This window comes from Lichenostomus cassidix, chromosome 1Aa, assembly GCF_008360975.1.
Source record: "Lichenostomus cassidix isolate B80296 chromosome 1Aa, HeHo_3.0, whole genome shotgun sequence".
In the NCBI taxonomy this organism is placed as follows: domain Eukaryota; kingdom Metazoa; phylum Chordata; class Aves; order Passeriformes; family Meliphagidae; genus Lichenostomus; species Lichenostomus cassidix.
In genome coordinates this window covers 5452055-5469956 of record NC_139480.1, presented here as the reverse complement: position 1 = coordinate 5469956, position 17902 = coordinate 5452055, and the positions used below count along the sequence as shown (strand labels likewise).

Sequence of the window (17902 nt, the reverse complement as noted above, 5' to 3'; positions counted from 1 at the left end):
AGATAAATAGCACCTGCACGTGATAATCTCTAATGTCATTAGAAAGGAAAGAAGGATGTGTTTTGAAATAGAATTTCTCTCCTCTGAAAGCATCACTTCACTTGGGGGGATTATGTGTGTGTGTGACTGAGAGGGGGGTTTCTGTAGGTTTTGATTTTGTTTTTTTTCCTTGAATAAACTTCCAGACATTTGTTTTGGTTATAATCTTAATAGATACAACTAGGGGAAAAGAAAGAAAAAACCCAAAACCCAACAACAGCATAAAACAATGCAAAACCGAAACACCCAGCATTAAATATAAAGTCTTCTTGCAATTCACTTGTAAGAAAGATTTTGTACAGCTGGATTTTGTTTGAATTCAGTAATGCCCACTTTAAGAAACACAACTGCTCTAATTTAGGGAAAAGAATTTTGAAAAAGGAGAAAAGAATGAGAAAAAGGATTTTCTTCAGTAATTTATTTTCAGACTTTATTCCTTATCACCTAACTTAAATTTCATGAACTTCTTCTTCAATAACTGTCCTCTGAATAATATGGAGTTGAATACTGTTTTGCAGATGGAAACGGAGTGGGAGTTTTGAGGGCACAGGATAATAGACATACACACCCTTACTGAAAAATGTTTAAACTTATGTGCACACATGTATGCATGCATACAGTTATATATGTGTATTAGAAACAGAGCATGTGTAATTTATGTACATATACCATGTAAAGTCCCTGTGCCTGAACACAAATGGGGAAAAAAATAAAATAACTGTTCCAAATTACAGTGCTGGAACCAGATTTCAAATGCATAAGATTATCCATATTAATTTATGGTAATCTACAAATGAATGCAGCAGAGACAGTACAGGTTATCCAAAATGGTACTTGCATTTATTGAGAGACTACCACAAAATACCTTCATGACACATTTAGTTGCATCTCCTAATACCCCCTGAATTAATATCATGCAAAATACAAAGTACAAGCTATGTTTCCCCTTTGGAGTGACTGGCTCTTGAAATGCCAAAGGAAAGCCAAACATTTCTCTCCACACAAAGTCCTCCTAGACATCTTGCTTTCAGATTTCATCAACTTAGGTGTTTTCAGGGCTGTAAGCAGTGAACTTTCCATCAGCAGCATCTTCAGCTAATTAACCCTCCTGATTACAATAATTAGTATTGATTCACTCCTGAATGACTTCTTAAGTATTCAAGCACAATCTACACTTGCAGTAAAACTTCTAGATATGAATATTAATTGAACACTCGCTTTGTTTTTCAGCCCCAAAGGTATAGTTTGCAATCTTATAGAGAATAGAATCACAGGATGGTTTGGGTTGAAAGGGACCTTTAAAGGTCATCTAGTTCCAAGCCCTATGCCATGATCAGGGGACAGCTTCAAGAAGATCAGGTTGCTCAGAGCCGTGTCCAGCCTGACTGTGAGTGTTTCCAAGGATGGGCATCCACCACCTCTCTCTGCAACCTGTTCCAATGTTGCACCAGCCTCACTGTGAAAAATTTCCTCATGTCTAGTCTGAGTCAACCCTGCTTTAGTTTAAGGCCACAATCCCATGTCCCATTGCAACAGGCCCTGCTAAAAATTCTTTCCTGTAAGCCCCCTTTAGGTACTGAAAGGCTGCTCTGACATCTCCCTGGATCCATCACTTCTCCAGGCTGGACAACCCCAAGTCTTTCAGCCTGTCTCCAAAGAGGAGGTGTTCCAGACTGACCATTTTTGTGGTCCTCCCCTGGATACGATCCTATAGTTCCATGTCTTTACTTTGTTGAGGACTCCAGACATGGAAAAAGTACCACAGGTGGAATCTCATGATGGCGTGGTAGAGGGAGAGAATCACCTCCCTTGACCTGCTGGCCGCCTTTCTCCTGATGCAGCCCAGAATACAATTAATTGGCTTCCTGGGCTGTGAGGACTCTTTGCCAGCTCACATGCAGTTCCTCACCCCCAAGTCTTTATCTGCAGGGCGGGACTCAATCCCTTCACACTTAAATTTGATAACAGAAACACGTCAGTGTCATCCTCTTTTAACAAAGGAAATATTAGCATGTTGATGATTGTGCTTCATGAATATGAAAGTAAATAAATAAATAAATAAATGAATACACACAAAGACTCCAGGCTAATAAATAAATATAATTCACTTCGTTTTCCCTGTGGAAGCATAGAAAGCCAGATCCTGGGCTAAGACCTGTCTTCTCATTCTCTAACAGGTAGGACTGAGGGTGTTCGTTTTGACATCACACCTGGTCACTGCAAGAACAAATAACAGCTCATGCAGAGTCTGAATTACCTCTCTTAGCTCTGTTGTGGAAACAGATGTTGCCAAGTTTGACAACTGCAAGGCACCACATTGCTCTGTGAATGGGTGAGATTCAAAACACGCACCTCCGATGTTCAGGAATAAGATCTCTAAACCCATACTATCTTTCAAAAGCCAATACTTTCGTTAAACATGCTAAGAAATTACTTGTGTTACTGCTTTGCTTCACATTCTTTGATGTTAATAATAATTGTTATGGCTCAAAAAGCAATATTTCAGTAAATATGCATGGAAAAATTTTGGGGTTTTTCGAGTAGGATTCACACAAACTAATTCAAAAATCAGTCTTTGATGTGAATGCAATGTCAGAAAATACCCTTGGAAAAGAACAAAGTAATTTTCAATCCAAGACAAAAAAAATCATAGTATTTGTATTTTATGCAACATTTTATCTGAAAATATAGAAACTACAGTAAGTTTGTTAGGAACTCACCTGTGAGCAGAACGCTTAGGGAACAATTTTAGTATTGAATAGTCCTTAAAAGTGGTGGTTGGTTGTGCTGCCCAGGTGTCTGTTGGCTGCTACAGAAGTGGCATTCACGCTGCTCTGGGCTAACACTAAAGGGGCATTTCCACGTAACAGAGTGAGGGACTCACTTTATTGCCACTCACAAAGGGCAGTGCTGCTAGAAAGCTCAGGCTGCTGCAGCATGACATGATAAAAAAATAACTTTATAAAAACATGCCACTGTCTACCCCCCGCTTCAGTTCTGGCAGAGCAGAGCAGTTGTGAATGAGTTAATGTTTGTCTTGAAAGAAGTTCTTCCAAGGAAGTGAATTATGTCATGGTCCTATTATATTAAACACCATCCTTGCTTTCTTCATGTTTATGCACAACACACAGCATGCAAGTACTCCCTGATAATCCATAACCTCCTGGCTTCTCAAGTATTTTATGTGATATTACCTTTTTGTTCACATAAACTCTTTGCTATTGATTTACACCATCTCAACACGCACGGGAAGAAGATACGATGACAAAAAAAAAAAAAAGCAAAACAGCAAAGCAAGTATTCCGTCTCCCCACAAAACATTTTTGTGTTGAAATACATGCCTTAGAGGGCTCTGACTGCTACCAATAAATCCTGAATGTCCTTTTGCTTTAATTAAGGGATCCAAGAGACCCCTCAACCCATATAAATCATGCACTAGAGTCCAGTTTTTAAAAAAGCACAAAATCTCTACTATTAATTGATCAAAGCAAAAACCAGAAATCACTGATAAATATATATTTTGTCTCAGAAAATCATTAAACTAATTACTAAAAACAGTACATTTGCTTAACATGTAAAGTATTTGAAGACTTTAAACAGTCTAAGAAACTCCACAGAGTGATGACAATTCATTTTATTTAGGACACAAGCTGCTGTCCAACTAGTAACCCAAAATGTTTCAAAAGCTTTGTACCAATTTCTTCTCACAATGCATAAGATACAAGAGTATTTTGCCAAATTCAACCCCAAAATTGTTAACTGCTTTAATGCTAAACTATGGTACTCTAAACAGAAGGATAATTTAAGAAATGTCATATGAATAATTTGTTTGATTTGGGGATAGGAATCATTCAGGTAAATTATTCTGTCTGACCTTAAAAATTCTAACGTATGCTAATAGCTGGATTATAAAAATGGAAAGTAGCATGGGCTCCCACTTTGAGATCTGATTTATCATTTTTATTGCATTTTCATTACCTAAACAAAATTAGAAACAGTATCTTCAAAACAGCAGTTAAAGTTGATATGATCAGGCATAAAATTAGGCAAGGGCACATTTGGCAAGTATGTATTTGCCAGATTGACAGCAGTATTGTAAGCTTTCAGAATCAATAAGTTTTCTCACCACAGTTAAAGGAGAGGTTAGTAATAAATCTCCAACTTAATGCAATAGCCATAATTGTAAGATACAAAGCTCCCCCTCCCTGCACTATTAGCAGCAGATATCAACTGAAACAACCACCACAAAACAGGCAACACACTTCATATTCTACTGTATTTACAAAAAGATTAAGGGAAATGCAAAAGGGGCTGAGAAAAGGAAAGCAAAAACCCCCCCCAAAACAACCCAAACCACCCCATCGCCAGACATACATTAAGCTAGTTTGACAACACCATTGTTCAGCTGTCCCATTGTCAGACCAAAAGATGTATTCAGTGCTACAATGTCTGCTAGCAAATAAACAAAAGACTACATTTTTCAAAGCGGGGTGCCAATTCCAGCATAATTCTGTGTGTGTGAGTGTCTGCGTGTTGTGTGTCTCTGAAAAGAGTAGTCGATGCTGGCCCCCCGCTAAACCTGGCAGCATTATTAGAGAATAGATGTGTAATCCCACATATAGGGAGCATTTAGATATTTTTAAAACATCTCAGAGCGGTAGAGACTAGGTAAAGCATTAGTAACTATTTACATAGGCTAAGTGAAAATTAAAGTGGTATTTAGGGCACTAGCTCTAATATGGAGTCTCCCTGAGCTTTTTCCATGCTTATTCCATGCCCAGTGCATAATAATGAAGCAGGCAGAAATATTGCAAAGGAGGTCGTAAAAGAAATATCAGCTCTCTTTTAAGGGGCAGAAAAAAAAAAGGGAAAGATAAATATATTTATTTTTTCCCCTCCTTGCCCTCTCCGTACATTTGTCGCTATACATGAAACGTGCGACCCGAACTAGTAGAAAATGCTACTTGCACCCAGCAATGCCTGTCTTTTCCTTTAAATAGGGAAACTACTTAATACACAGCACGGTTATAGTTGCAGCGGGCCCAGGCAACTCGAAAGCACGCGTTAAAACAAAGGAGACAACATACCTTAAAAGCAGCTCCTCATTTCTCATAGTAACAGCGGATTTGGGACAGCGCATGCTTTCTGCACCGATATTCTCAACAAAAGCCAGTTCAGAAGTGCGCTCAAACATCAATGCCACAGTAGCTACTCACTAATGGCTACTCTTTCTCTCTTTCTCTCTCTAGTCAGACGCTGAGTGGTGGAGCAAAGGGGCCCCTGCAGATTCACTAAGCAGAAATAATCCTCTCTGACAAGTTATGTTGTCTGGGCATATTTTACATTAATGCACTGTGCTGCCTATAGGGGTCTTGTTTGCGTTCACTCTAGCCTAGCTGGTGTTAGCTCTCTTAATTACCAGCCAAAAAAAAAAAAAATTAACAACATTCCCCCCCACCACCATTAAAACAAAAGTAAAAATGTATGTATATATATGCATACATATCTCTGTGTATAAAACTGAAAAAAAAGGGGGGGGGAATTCTATGGCCAAATGAGGAAACATTTTCCCCCTCTGGAAGGATGCATGCTTGATATGGATCTTTTGTTTGCCCTGTGAACTCAGTGAATACAGTGGCAAAGAGATGCTGTGGCTCGTGAGGCTTGTGTGCTTTAAGGGAATTGGGTTAGAGGCTCTTTCTGGGGCTCTGGAGTCGCAGCTGGAGCTCCTTCTCTCTCCCTCCTTCCCTTCCCTGTTCAAGGCTGAGTGCCTTTATGGGACCTGCCAGCTCACATCAGAGGGGCTGGGGAGTATTAATGCAGGCACCTGGGGATCTTCTTCAAGTTTTCAGTTTTTCTTGGCAATTTTAACCCCCCCAAATCACAAGTTCAAAATCCCTCCAATTTAACCCCTCTGAAACACAACTCGGTTACCAAGTAACTGAGTTTGCTTTAACCCAGACCCTCACGCTTGGCTTTGGCACAGTTCTCACAGACGGGGAAGGATGTTGCATTATTCAATGATTTACTCACTTCCTATGTATGAAAGGAACTATAGTGTGGCACGGATTTCAGGGAAGCAGCCTCTTTGGCCCTGTTTGGGAGATCCGCCATGTGATTTGTAGGAGCAGGTTGTGGTCTTCCCAGTTGCCAAGGTAGTCAAAGAAAGGTTTATTTTCACGTCTTGTATTCAGCTTCTGCTGGGTAAATCTTTAAGCTGTGCAGCTACTTTTGAGTCAGGAGGATGGTTGCCTTTTTTTTTTTTTTTTGTATTATAATTTTTTTAAATGTACATCAGATACTTGAGCAGGTGCTTATTTAGTAGACTGAAAAAGTCAACAAGTCCTTGATGCTCTTTTCAGTCAAAAGCTTTTCTGCACCACTGTGGCAGTAAAAGGTATCTTAAAAATTACTGTAATTTCCTCTCAGGTCATGGTAACTTAAAAAGGTGCAAAACTCAATAAACATGAATTGTCCAAAATTGACAACTAGTCAAAAAGTCCAGCCAGGCTAAAAATTGATCTGGACTTCAAAATTTGAATTAAACTTTCATGGACTTTTGGCTGTGGTCGGTCCAAAGCTCTTTTCCTACGTTATATATTATTGCCTTAAAATATACTGCTACAATATCCTGATACAGTGCTACTGCTGCTAATTCCTTACCAGGAGTTGGTATTTAGGGGCTTGATCTTTAAACTTGAGTCTGGGAATAAAGGCAAAGAGAGAGCAATCACCAGTAAAAATACACTGATAGCAAGATCTTGCCTTTTTGATGGCAGCTGTAAACTTCTATTAAGGTCGTAAATTGTTTGCAACAGAAACAATCCCTTTGTTCTACACTTCTCATTGAGCACTGTGAAACCTTGGGATTAGTTTCAGTCACTCTGATATAATATTTGTCAAATGACTAAAAGACAAATTAAAAAACAAACCTGGACATAATCTACTTTTAATGGTGTAGAGAGAAAGACGGCGGCTTAGGAAACATGGGTATTATGAAGGACTGCAAGTCAAGGGAAGACAGATTTCAATTTGCCTCCCTTTTCATCTGCAAAACATGGCTGGGATTCTAGTTGCTCTTGCAATAAAAAATAATAAATCATTTTAATGATTAGCAAGTCAAACCAATTCCATGTTAAAATGTCATGCTCCAAGGTCAACTGAGACAACATAGCTTGTACTTCATGCTAAAAATATCTGAACAGTCATGGAAGGCGGCCAGGAAAATACTCAACCAACATGACAAATCCCATACCTCCTGCCCCAAATACTAAATCCATTACTACCATTTCAGGCATGGCCACCAGCACTCCAGATTTCAGCTGCTTTCCTGTTCACCTCCAAATGACTTGTGCCCAGCACAGCTCACCGTGGTGCCCTGGCTGCTCCAGAGCAGTTTCGGGTTGGTGAGGCTGATGAACGAGCAGCAGCAAATACCAGAGTATGCTGCAGAGTACACAGCTGAACGGGAAGTGTCAAACAGTCTGATAAACTGCTACAGTTTTCAAAAAATATGGCAAGGATCAGCATCTTAAGACACTACCAGCTGAGGGAACAAAGCTTTCTTTTCAGGCTGGAGCAGAATGGCTCACACAGAGCCCTTTGGTGGGGAATCAATGGGCTTCTGTTGGGCGGCTCCACGCAGTTGCAAGTTCTTGATCATTTCTGCACTTAGAAAGAAGGAGAAGCAGCAGCAATGGGAGATAAAGTGAAGTATTATGGAAGGACTCATCTACAGCCAAAGGAATAAATAAAAAATAAAATAAAAAAAGAAAATAAAACCTACAAAGCGGTAACACAGACAGACAAAAAGAACCTACGCTTTCAATCACATGTAATGAAACGTCTGACAGAACAACATCTGCAGAGGGATCACAGCTGCTGAGGATGAGAGGGAATATGAGTATTATTTTTCAGTTGTAAGATGTACTAAGCAGGAGTGCCTTTAAAATAATGTGGCTGAAGGGAAGATTAAACCAGATGCACAGGGCTATCTGGCTTCTTTCAGGATGAAAGTCCAGCTGTGGAGTTTAAATTCAACATTTAATATGAAAATTGATTGTAGATTCATAACTGATATGCATATATTGCAGAATGTTCTGCACAAATTATGTACAGTGGAAATTTAATAATTTCATTGCCCTGTATTTAATGGAAACCCAAGCTTTCCACGTGTGGCCTATGAGTTTGCTAAACTAATTATGTGATGCTGTAAATCCTTGAAAGGCCACAGGAATAACAATCATTTACACAGGCTAAATGATCAAAACTTCAGAGAAAAACCAGTAACAACAACTAATTTATACCAATTAAAAATGTGCCTTCTGCTCTCTACTTCTAGTTTAAATTATTCTTTGACCACTCCATTTGCTTACAGTATTTTAAAAATACTCAGAAACCCAAAACATAGTGGTGTTTTGCTACACTAAAAAAGTGTTTCTACTAGCCAGGATGGACTACATTTCATGACAAAGAAATGGTGGACAAGTGTCCAGGACAATAGACCAAAAATCATGAGTGCAATCATGAGAGGAATAGAAAGCCTTGATTCATGTCCCCATTTTACCAAGTGTCCCCGTGTCAGATCTCATGCAAACCAATTAACCTCTTGCTCACATCTCCATCTTTAAAATGAAAAAATCCAATAAACTCCAGAGCACTGTGACCATAATACAGAGCGCTACAAGATGCATAAATCGGTGCATTATTGTGGGTTGCACAAACATTTAAAGTATGTCTTCTCCTCACAAGTGGCACTTGCAGTCTAAGTTGGTTATCTGCTTTTCTGTGCAGTTATTTAGGCTCAAATCACATTTGTTTTGTATAGGTGTGAAAAGCTGCACTTTAATCTGATAGCATTTCACTGTTTTAGGTGGTTAAATCCCACCTTTGAAGCTGAGCAATTAGTCTAAGCTAGTCATCCAGGGTTTCTCTATTGTCACTGAGGGGAGATTAGTTATACTAAAGAGCATTACCTCGTCTCTCCATTGACTACAAAAGGATTAGATCCATAACTTTTAGATGCACATATTAGGCAAAACGGATCCCACCTAAGTGCCTGAAGCAAAGGTGAGAATTCCCATGTTTCTGTTTCAGCATCACCAGCCTGTGTGCATCCTGTGCTCCACAGCCCTGCCACGGCCCTGGGCACCCTGTGGCTGCTGAGCAAGAGCAGCTCACACACCTGGAGCCTCCCTGGCACCTCCAGGTAGCTGCAAGCTGCCTGCAGGATGCTCCACAATCCAGCTGTAGCTGGGCAAGGCTGCCAGGTCTGGAGGAGACTGATCCAGAGGAGGGGTGTGAAGATGCTGAGAGGGCTGGAGCTCGTCTGCTACAGAGACAGGCTGAGAGATCTGGAGTTATTTCCTCCTGGAGAAGAGAAGGCTCCAGGAAGATCTTACAGCACCTTCCAGTGTCTGAGGGGGCCCACAAGAAATCTGGAGAAGACTTTAAACAAGGGCATGTTGTGATGGGACAAGAGGGGTTGGCTTGACACTGAAAAACCTAGATAGCAGGTTTAGATTAGCTATTAGTAAGAAATTCTGTACACTGAGGGTGGTGAGGCACTGGAACACGTTCCCCAGAGAAGTTGTGGCAGTTCCATCCCTTGAATTGTTCAAGGCCAGTTTGGACGTGGGTCTGAAGAACCTGCAAGGTGTCCTTGCACATGGCAGAGCAGTGGAACAAGATGATCTTTAAGGTCCTTTTAAATCCAAACCATTATGTGATTCTATGACCTATCATAAGTTACATGCATGTAAAATTTGGAGTAGAAAGGAAATTGGCCTCAGCTTCAGAAGGGGAGCATATGGAGTCTCTCCAGCATGATTTGAGAAAGCGGACAGTTAATTTAGGTATCTTCCCCTAAAATCTAGGAAAATGAGTAACTCATTGCCTGCGGCTTTTGTGTTACTGGAAATAGTGGAACACAAACCCAGGTATTATTGTTAGAGTCATTTTACTCTGGACCACTTAATTGGTGAATGTGAATAGCAAAGAATTGGCTGTAACTCAAAAGGCTGTATCTCATCAGGCTTTACCTCAGCTCTAATTGAATTTTTTGTTCATTTTTACCTAGAACAAATCATCACACTTTTGTCTCTGCTTCCTCTGTTGATTTTGGTTTTTGATTATACAGCCTTTAACATAGTTGCAGATGGGAGATCAATTGTCCTCAGCTCCAGCCATCTGACATCTAGGATACTATTTTTATCAGGAGAGCAGAAACACTGTGACATCTGCTATTTGTATTATGCACATACATTCAGGTGGAGAAGTTTCTTTGCTGTTCCGGGCTATGAAAACACAAGTCACAGAGACTCAGTTCTTCACCTCATAAGAATCTAAATACAATTTCATGGTGAAATCTTATTGATTAGCTTTAGAGCCATTCATGCAGACATGGACAGGTACTACCTCTGTATGCCGTGTGTGTTTTAATCAGACTCACAGCATCTTTGTGCTCAGGAAAAAGAAGATTATTTTCAAGTTCTTGCAGCAGAGATAAAACAAATAATTCTCATTTTTTGGCAACAAAACCAGTCTAAAATTCGCCCCATCTCCTTTTGTCTGTTTTGGTAGATATTTTTGATTTTATGCCTAGATTTTCTGTTTGGGTCATGAGGTGGCAATTACAGACTGTTGGTCTGCGTGATGCAAAAGGTATTTTCTAATGTTTTTGTCTTGGGAGTACCCAAGGAGCATCATGAAAATTAAATAGCACAGACAGAAAACACAGGAGTACAAAATGTTGTGTAAATGCTGAAGATTAATACTTGGACAGCAGGGGAATAAAAAAATTGTGTATTTAAAGCAAATAGCAGGACTGGTGCCCACTGCTTCTCTGTGACAGAAAAGGTGTGTGCTGCCTCCCTCTAGCATTCAGCAGCGCTGACTCTGCATCTCAGCATCTGGGAGACAGAAGGAACAATCCTTTCCTATTTACCTAAGAGATGTGCTCCAGTGCTCCCCCCACCCTTAACAGGGAAGGGGGCAAAACTCGCAGCTTGTGCAATTCATGAATTCTAACAGAGAAATGCACTTCAGTGTGTTTTTTAAAGACGATACATCACTCGAAACAACTTACAACTGGCCAGGCTGTGGTTGCAGACATGGCTACTCTACAAAGGAAATAAAGAATTTGGAAAGATCTACATGTCATAAGAACATCTGGCTTGAAACTAAAGGGAAGGAGGAGAAAGCTGATCAAAAGAGTGAAGAGTAACAGAAGAGGCAACAGAGCACCAGATCTGAGAGAAAGAGAGAGAAAAGAAGGCAGAGAGAGAACAAACACAGCTGGTTACAGAACCATTTATTTTCTGCTTTAATTTAAAATCTGTTTAAAGCGTAAGCAGAACCTGCTCTGTCTAAACAGGAATATCTTTATTTTGCACTTGTAGTAATGCCAAGATCATGACTTTAATGATGTGAGATATCAAGGACCTTGTATTCTTGGGAGCACACTCTAAAGAAAGTGAACTTGCACAATATATACAAATGTATGAGCTGTTTGTATTAACACATATCAATGAACATGAAAAATGTTAGTAATTACAGATGAGAATTTAATGGCTACTCATCCTCTTATGCTAAAATTAGAGATAGGACCACATTTAATAGTTCTATTGAACCTATTTTAAAATGATCTTATGGTGCTCTATACAGAAGGTTCATTTCACACATCCATGAAATGCATCCAACAAGTAGGGATAAAAGTGGATATTTAAAAACAAGCTCTCACCAGAGAGAGTGATGCTGAACAGAAACACACATGAGAGTGAAAAAGAGAAAGGAGTTTAATTTCTGGAATCTGGCATCTAGATGAGTGGATGCTTCCACCAGGAGAAGATTTGGCAATGAATGGGATGTGATAAGTGGACCTTACTCCTGCACTATCCAACATGTAATATAGGATTATGGGAAAAACTTGTAATCCACCAAGTTTCCTGAAAAGGTAGGTAATATTCTGTTGGCCTATGTGGAAGGGAAACAAACAGAGAGTTGAATAATGTAAATCAGATGAATTGATCTTTGGTTATAAATACTGGTTGAGAACTGTTGACTCATTATCTGCTAATAGTCAGATTTTCTATTTGCAAATGTTCTGAAGGGGAGGAACTGTATCAGTTCTATACAGTTGCCACAAAAATAAAACGAATAGCTGCAAAATAATTTTTACTTTTTAAAAAATTAATTAGCATAGACACTTGTTTCCTCAGCTGTTATCCTCCCTAATTTGGATTATTGCATGATTGTAAAATAAAATCACCACACTTTTTAAATACTTTAAACTCTCTACCTAACATTTTTTTGTACAAAGGATACTCTTCCTTCCTTTCTTCCTTTTTTGTCTTTAAAAATCTATTAGCATTGATTAAAATGAAAGAGCTGGGATATAAATCTTCAGATAGATTTACAACACATTTTTCTTTGACCTCTCTCATGTCATCTGACACTTGACAGTTTTGTGCAAGATGTTAAAAAATGACTAGTGATTTTTCGTGTTTCTAAGTGCCCAAACTCGCAGAGTTTTGTAGGGCCTGTAATTCAGAGTTAAGATCTAGGTTTGTGGGAAGGAAGAAATAAATCAGATCCTGTGAAAACACACAGAAGATGGATGCATTTCAAAACCTTTGATGTAAATTCTGCACAAACCAAGATTCTCAGCTAAGGAATTCCTTAAAATGTCAGAGCTCAAATTTTTTAAGAAAAAGGTATCTTTATGTCCTAGGTTGCAATATAGATGTATTTATTCTATTACCACCTCCACAAGCTGTTAAAGCAGGTGGAGCACTGGTTGTTATCTCCTGCTGTGACTCACCCCTGATAACTGTTAATGGCTATCAAGAACTAACTGCATGACTCATGGAATTATCCTATTGTGAGATGCTCCACCCAGGAGGGAGGAGCCAAGCATTCCCACCTGGATATAACCTGGCCTTGGAACTACCTAAGTCAGCCCTGTCTACTGGGCTTCCAGAGGACAAGAGCTACCACTTGACCTTAAGGTGGAGACCAGCCCTTCCACAGGATCACTGCTTCAGCCCAACTACTTCACTTGGACTGCTACCATCACCCTGACTAACAGGGTGTCAGGTTGTATCCAACTCTCAGGTTTTTTTCCCCCTTGTATTATTGTTTTTGGTTGTGTTTTTTTTAAATTTTCCTGTTAAATTATGATTTGTGCTCTCCCTCTGGTTTGTTTTCAAGATAATACAGTTTATAAAAAAAACATGTATTTTTATCAGAGATCTTTTTTAGGGAATTGAGTACACCCTTAGTAAGTTCACAGATGACACTAAGTCATATGGGAGTGTTGATCTGCTGGAGGGTAGAAAGGCAGAGCCTGGACAGGCTGGATCCATGGGCTGAGGCCAATTGTATGAGATTCAGCATGGCAAAGTGCAGGTCCTGCCCCTGGGGCACAGCAACCTCACAATAATAAAGACATTGAGGGGCTGGAGTGTGTCCAGAGGAGGGAATGGGGCTGGGGAAGGGTCTGGAGCACAAATCCTTTTAGGAGCCACTGAGGGAACTGGTGGTGTTTACTGTGGAGAAAAGGAAGTTCAGGGATGGTTTCTCACTCTATAACTCCCTGAGAGGAGGGTGCAGCCAGGTGAGGTTGGGCTCTTCACCCAAGTTACAGGACAAGAGTAAACAGCCTCAGGTTGTACCAGGGGAGGTTTAGGTTGGATGTTAAGAAAAATTTCTTCACAGAAAGGGTTATCAAGCACTGGAACAGGCTGCCCAGGGCAGTGGTGGAGTCACCATCCCTGGAAGGATTTAAAGGACATATAGATGTGGGATCTGGGGACATGGTTTGGTGCTGGGTTAATGCTTGGATTTGATAATCTTTTCCAACCTATATTTCTATGATTCTAAAGCCAAATTTGCTTTTATTAGTCCGTCATGTAAATAAAAACATACATTTTTATAATAGTGAGCTAGCTAGGGAAAATATTGCTTAAGGAAGTATATCTTGACAAGATGGAGTGTCAAGATACCAAAGCCTCGCTTGAGCAGTGGAAGCAGCATAAGAAGTCAGGTGATGCCACTCACAAACAGCTTTTTGCCATGGCAGGTAGGCTGTGCCCAGGAGCTTGAACCTTTCAGTGGATGGTACAAATGTATCTTAATCCACAGAGGGAGAAAAGCTCAAGCAAAACTAAGCTCTCTCATAAAAGATAGGATTCCAGTTTGTGGTCAAACTGGATCCTGATTCTGAATCTGAAAGCAATTTGCTTTGCATGCCAAAAACTCTTCGTATAGCCATTTCCTTCAGACATGCTTTGGTCTGATTAATGCTATTTATGTTTGGGAACTTAACAAAGAAGCCCAAGAGCATATTCTCCTTTAACTTTCAATTCAATTCCAGTTCAACCTACTAAGGATCTCCCTCTGAGGAGGTGAAAAATTCAGGTGAACTAGTCAACCTCATCATCTCAGCTGAGCATAAATAACTGAATGTGAGGCTTCTATGTCTACTTTGTCCAAAAATTCTGTTTCCAGAATAACATTTAGGCAATGGCTGCAGACATGGCAATGGCATCCTGTCTTATAATGGGCTGTGCTGTGCTGCCCTCGTTTCTTTCTAACCCTGCTGCAACAAAGATGTGTGTGAACTACAGGTGGACAGGTGGCAGCTCCAAAGAGCCTGGAGATTATCCTCTGTGAAAAACCAGGAAATATGAGAGACTCACTCTCAGACACTTTCCAGGCCACACAACTGATAAATGTTCTTCATTCAAAGAAAAAGGCATAAGATCAGCCATATACATTTTATGTATCACCTCACCATAGCCAAACACCACCAGACTTCTTAGCATCTCATTTCCCATTAGCAGATGCTCAGATAACCTTTGTCAAAACCAATTTCTGTGTCATCAGCAGTGGGATTCTCTCAGCATTTACCATGTTGTTCACATGTCAGGCTCATGGACCCTCAAGGAGACTTTGTGAAATGAAATGGCTGCAGAGGGAATGGCTGGAGGCCTGAAGGGGCACACAAGAAAATGAGTAATTTGCCTAAATTCCTTCCAGTAAGGAAATACTGCAGAGCTGCAGAGAGATCTGTGCTTTTGGGCTATCTGGCCATGTCCTTGAATCATTTGGCACAACCCATGGTCGGTGCACACAGCCCCTTGGGATCCTGTCCACGTTCAGACAGACAGAGCCCTTCGGTGCTAGCAGAGTGCTCAGCGCTTCAGCAAAACCTGTGCTCTGATCTTTACAAGTGCCAAGGAGTCTGTTAAAGTGTTTATGTATTGCAACATTAAATGCTTGGTGAATTGCCACATCATTTTGTGCTTTCAATGCTCCCAAATCCACATCATTCATCTTTCTCCTGCAAGGCCAAGCCCCGCCAAACTTGCTGAATGCACTTAGCTCCAAATTAACACCCTGTAAAAACAGTTCCTCCCTTCTTCTCAAATGCTGTTATATGTAAAATCTACACCCACACTTAATTTCTTGCTGACCTTGTGCTGATTAATGCAAATTAAATTACATGCTAATTGCCCCAAATGGTTTGCATGCAGCCCTGAAATCAGTTCTTTTTGATGGTGGTAAAACATATATCCGATTTTTTTACACAATGGTTACATTAAGTCATTATTAGTCTTAACAGCATCGTAAAAAATCAGGTGGTTTTCTGGCACCTTTTAGAAAGCAAGAAAAAAACAAACCTAGAAAAAACATTATTAAGTTCTGATCCAGTCTTGTAGAAACCTCACTTGTACCTCACGGGAGGAATTTTATGGCTCGTTCAGAGCTCAGGCTCCAAGATGCATTTTACAAAACCTTGAGCCAGTTTTGTTAAACCCGTCACTCCCTAATCCCCTTGTGCTTGTCAGCAGAGCACACAGGCACTTGATTTTGGACATCTGATGTGATAACGGGTGGTGGAAGCAGGGAGGGAAACAGGGACTGCTATTTTAGATAGATCCTACAATATTCTTGCAATTTAAGACAGAATAAGGAATATTTCAAACAGTGATGCTGGGCAGAGAAGCTCTTAGAAAAGGGCTGTGTGTTGTGTTCCAGGGTGTCAAGTTTGTTTTGGTACTAAGTCTTAATCCCAGTCATCAGACTTGATGTTTGATGGTTTTTGGGGCTCTGGTTGGCATTTGGCAGGGGAATCAAATGCAACAGCAGATAGTGCTTGGACCCTCAGTAGTCCCAAGAGTAGCTCACATCTACACTACAAATGCATTTTGCATTTACATCCAACAGTGGGGATAAAATTTGATTGATGTCATGGGGAAGTTAGGGAAAGAAAGAGCCCCAACCATGGTGTTCTGCAAGAGAACAGTGACTTCTGCTCTGTCTTCACAGGCTCTGCTATGAGTTGTCACAGGCCACTCCACAGTTTCTTATCCCAAAGTAGGTAAACAAGATTATGCTTGTTTTGTAAAAGAAATGGTGACACAGAAATGTGAAATGGATTGCCCATATTTACACATGCAGAATGAGGCAGGGCTGCAAGCTGATTCTGCTGAGAGAAGACAAATGCACCCACCTGAGCATTCAAGTCCGAGGAGGATTCAAGCCCCCTCTGTTCTATTCAAGGGCAATGCCCAGACCATAAAGGCACACACCAGCTACTCCACATGCTCCCAGCCACACACAACATCCTTAGCCTCACAACAGAACATGAGACCTGGCAGTAAACAGCCCAATTTCAACAATACCCAGGTTATAAACAATAGATCATAGAAAGGACAAGGGAAGTTAAAGACACATGCCATGGTTATTCCTATTCTACTCATCCAAGGAATGATCAAGTAGGACAAACTGATAAAAGATGACATATATGTAGTAAACCTTAATGGATCTGACATCTAAGAATGTTCACTCATTTGGGTTTTTTTTTAAATATTTTCCATTATTGTTTTGATTTTGATACTATTTCTCCCTTCCTTCCGTAAAATCCATGTCCCTGTTTGACCTGGTTTTGTTAGCAGTCCTCCTCCTTTCTTAGATGTTCTTGACTTTGACTTCTACTAGAAGCTGAGGCTCCCAAGATCCCTGCCCCCTTCACTGAAGAGTACAATTCTCTGGATTTTAACTATGAGTTCAAAGAAGCTTAATAAGCAATACCTCAGCATGTAAAACTCCTTGATTCAGAGACCACCACCACCACCATGAAGAGCTCTGCTCCACAGCACCAAGCCTAAGGGGTCTGTGCTCTTGAGAAATAAAAGTATTCCCTCTCCAAAGTCTCTCCTGAGCAGAGATTGTTGTGTCACACTCTGTTAAATTATGTGTGATGGGTCTGTCTGTAGGATTACTCTGTAGAAAAGACAGCTTGGAGGCTGCCAGATTCATTAAACATCTTCAGTGGGACTTCATGGGGGCCTTTCACTTACCCTGAACAAACAACAAACACACCCTTTGTGCTCAAGAACAAAGGGAGTTTTTGCACTTTTGTTTGATGTCAGTCACAACTGGAGATTAAAGCTTCTGCTCTGTGGATTTCAAAGTTGTCTCCCCCCTCCAAAGCTGCTCCTCTCGCTTTTTGCTAGGCACTTCAAAAAGGTTTACAGCTATAAAAACCCAAACAGAACAATATTAATAACAATCAGCTTCAGAAATGCTATGTATTTTTGGCATTTGAATGCATTTCACTCATAGACACAACTGAGAAAATGAAATGCAGGAGTAACATATGCAGGAACTCTGTTAATCACTTTGCATCAGGGACTGGAAAACTGGATTTGTAAAAAGGAATTTCTGTGTTAAGATTGAAGTACAGTAGGCTCTGACCCACTGAAAAAAGACTCATCCCTTCTGAATCTGGATGTGGGGAATAACTGTTTCTGTTTTCCTAGCAAAGGATACAAATGGGGAAACATATTAAGCTCCC

At 40.3% G+C, this 17902-nt stretch overlaps 1 protein-coding gene across 6 annotated transcripts in view; it reads right to left on the bottom strand.

The window, feature by feature from the left end:
• CELF2 (CUGBP Elav-like family member 2) overlaps positions 1-17902 on the bottom strand; it is a 543197-nt gene that overhangs the window by 249874 nt on the left and 275421 nt on the right. For 3 of the 6 annotated variants that reach the window (XM_085082585.1, XM_085082571.1, XM_085082581.1), the window contains exon 1: positions 5127-5392. The exons of 2 other annotated variants lie outside the window; for them this stretch is intronic. In XM_085082585.1, coding sequence (XP_084938711.1) covers positions 5127-5233 — 107 coding nt within the window. In that variant the 5' untranslated portion in view covers positions 5234-5392. Of the gene's footprint in view, positions 1-5126; positions 5393-17902 lie in introns of those variants that run through there. One more of the 6 variants, XM_085082603.1, reaches the window with a different exon arrangement.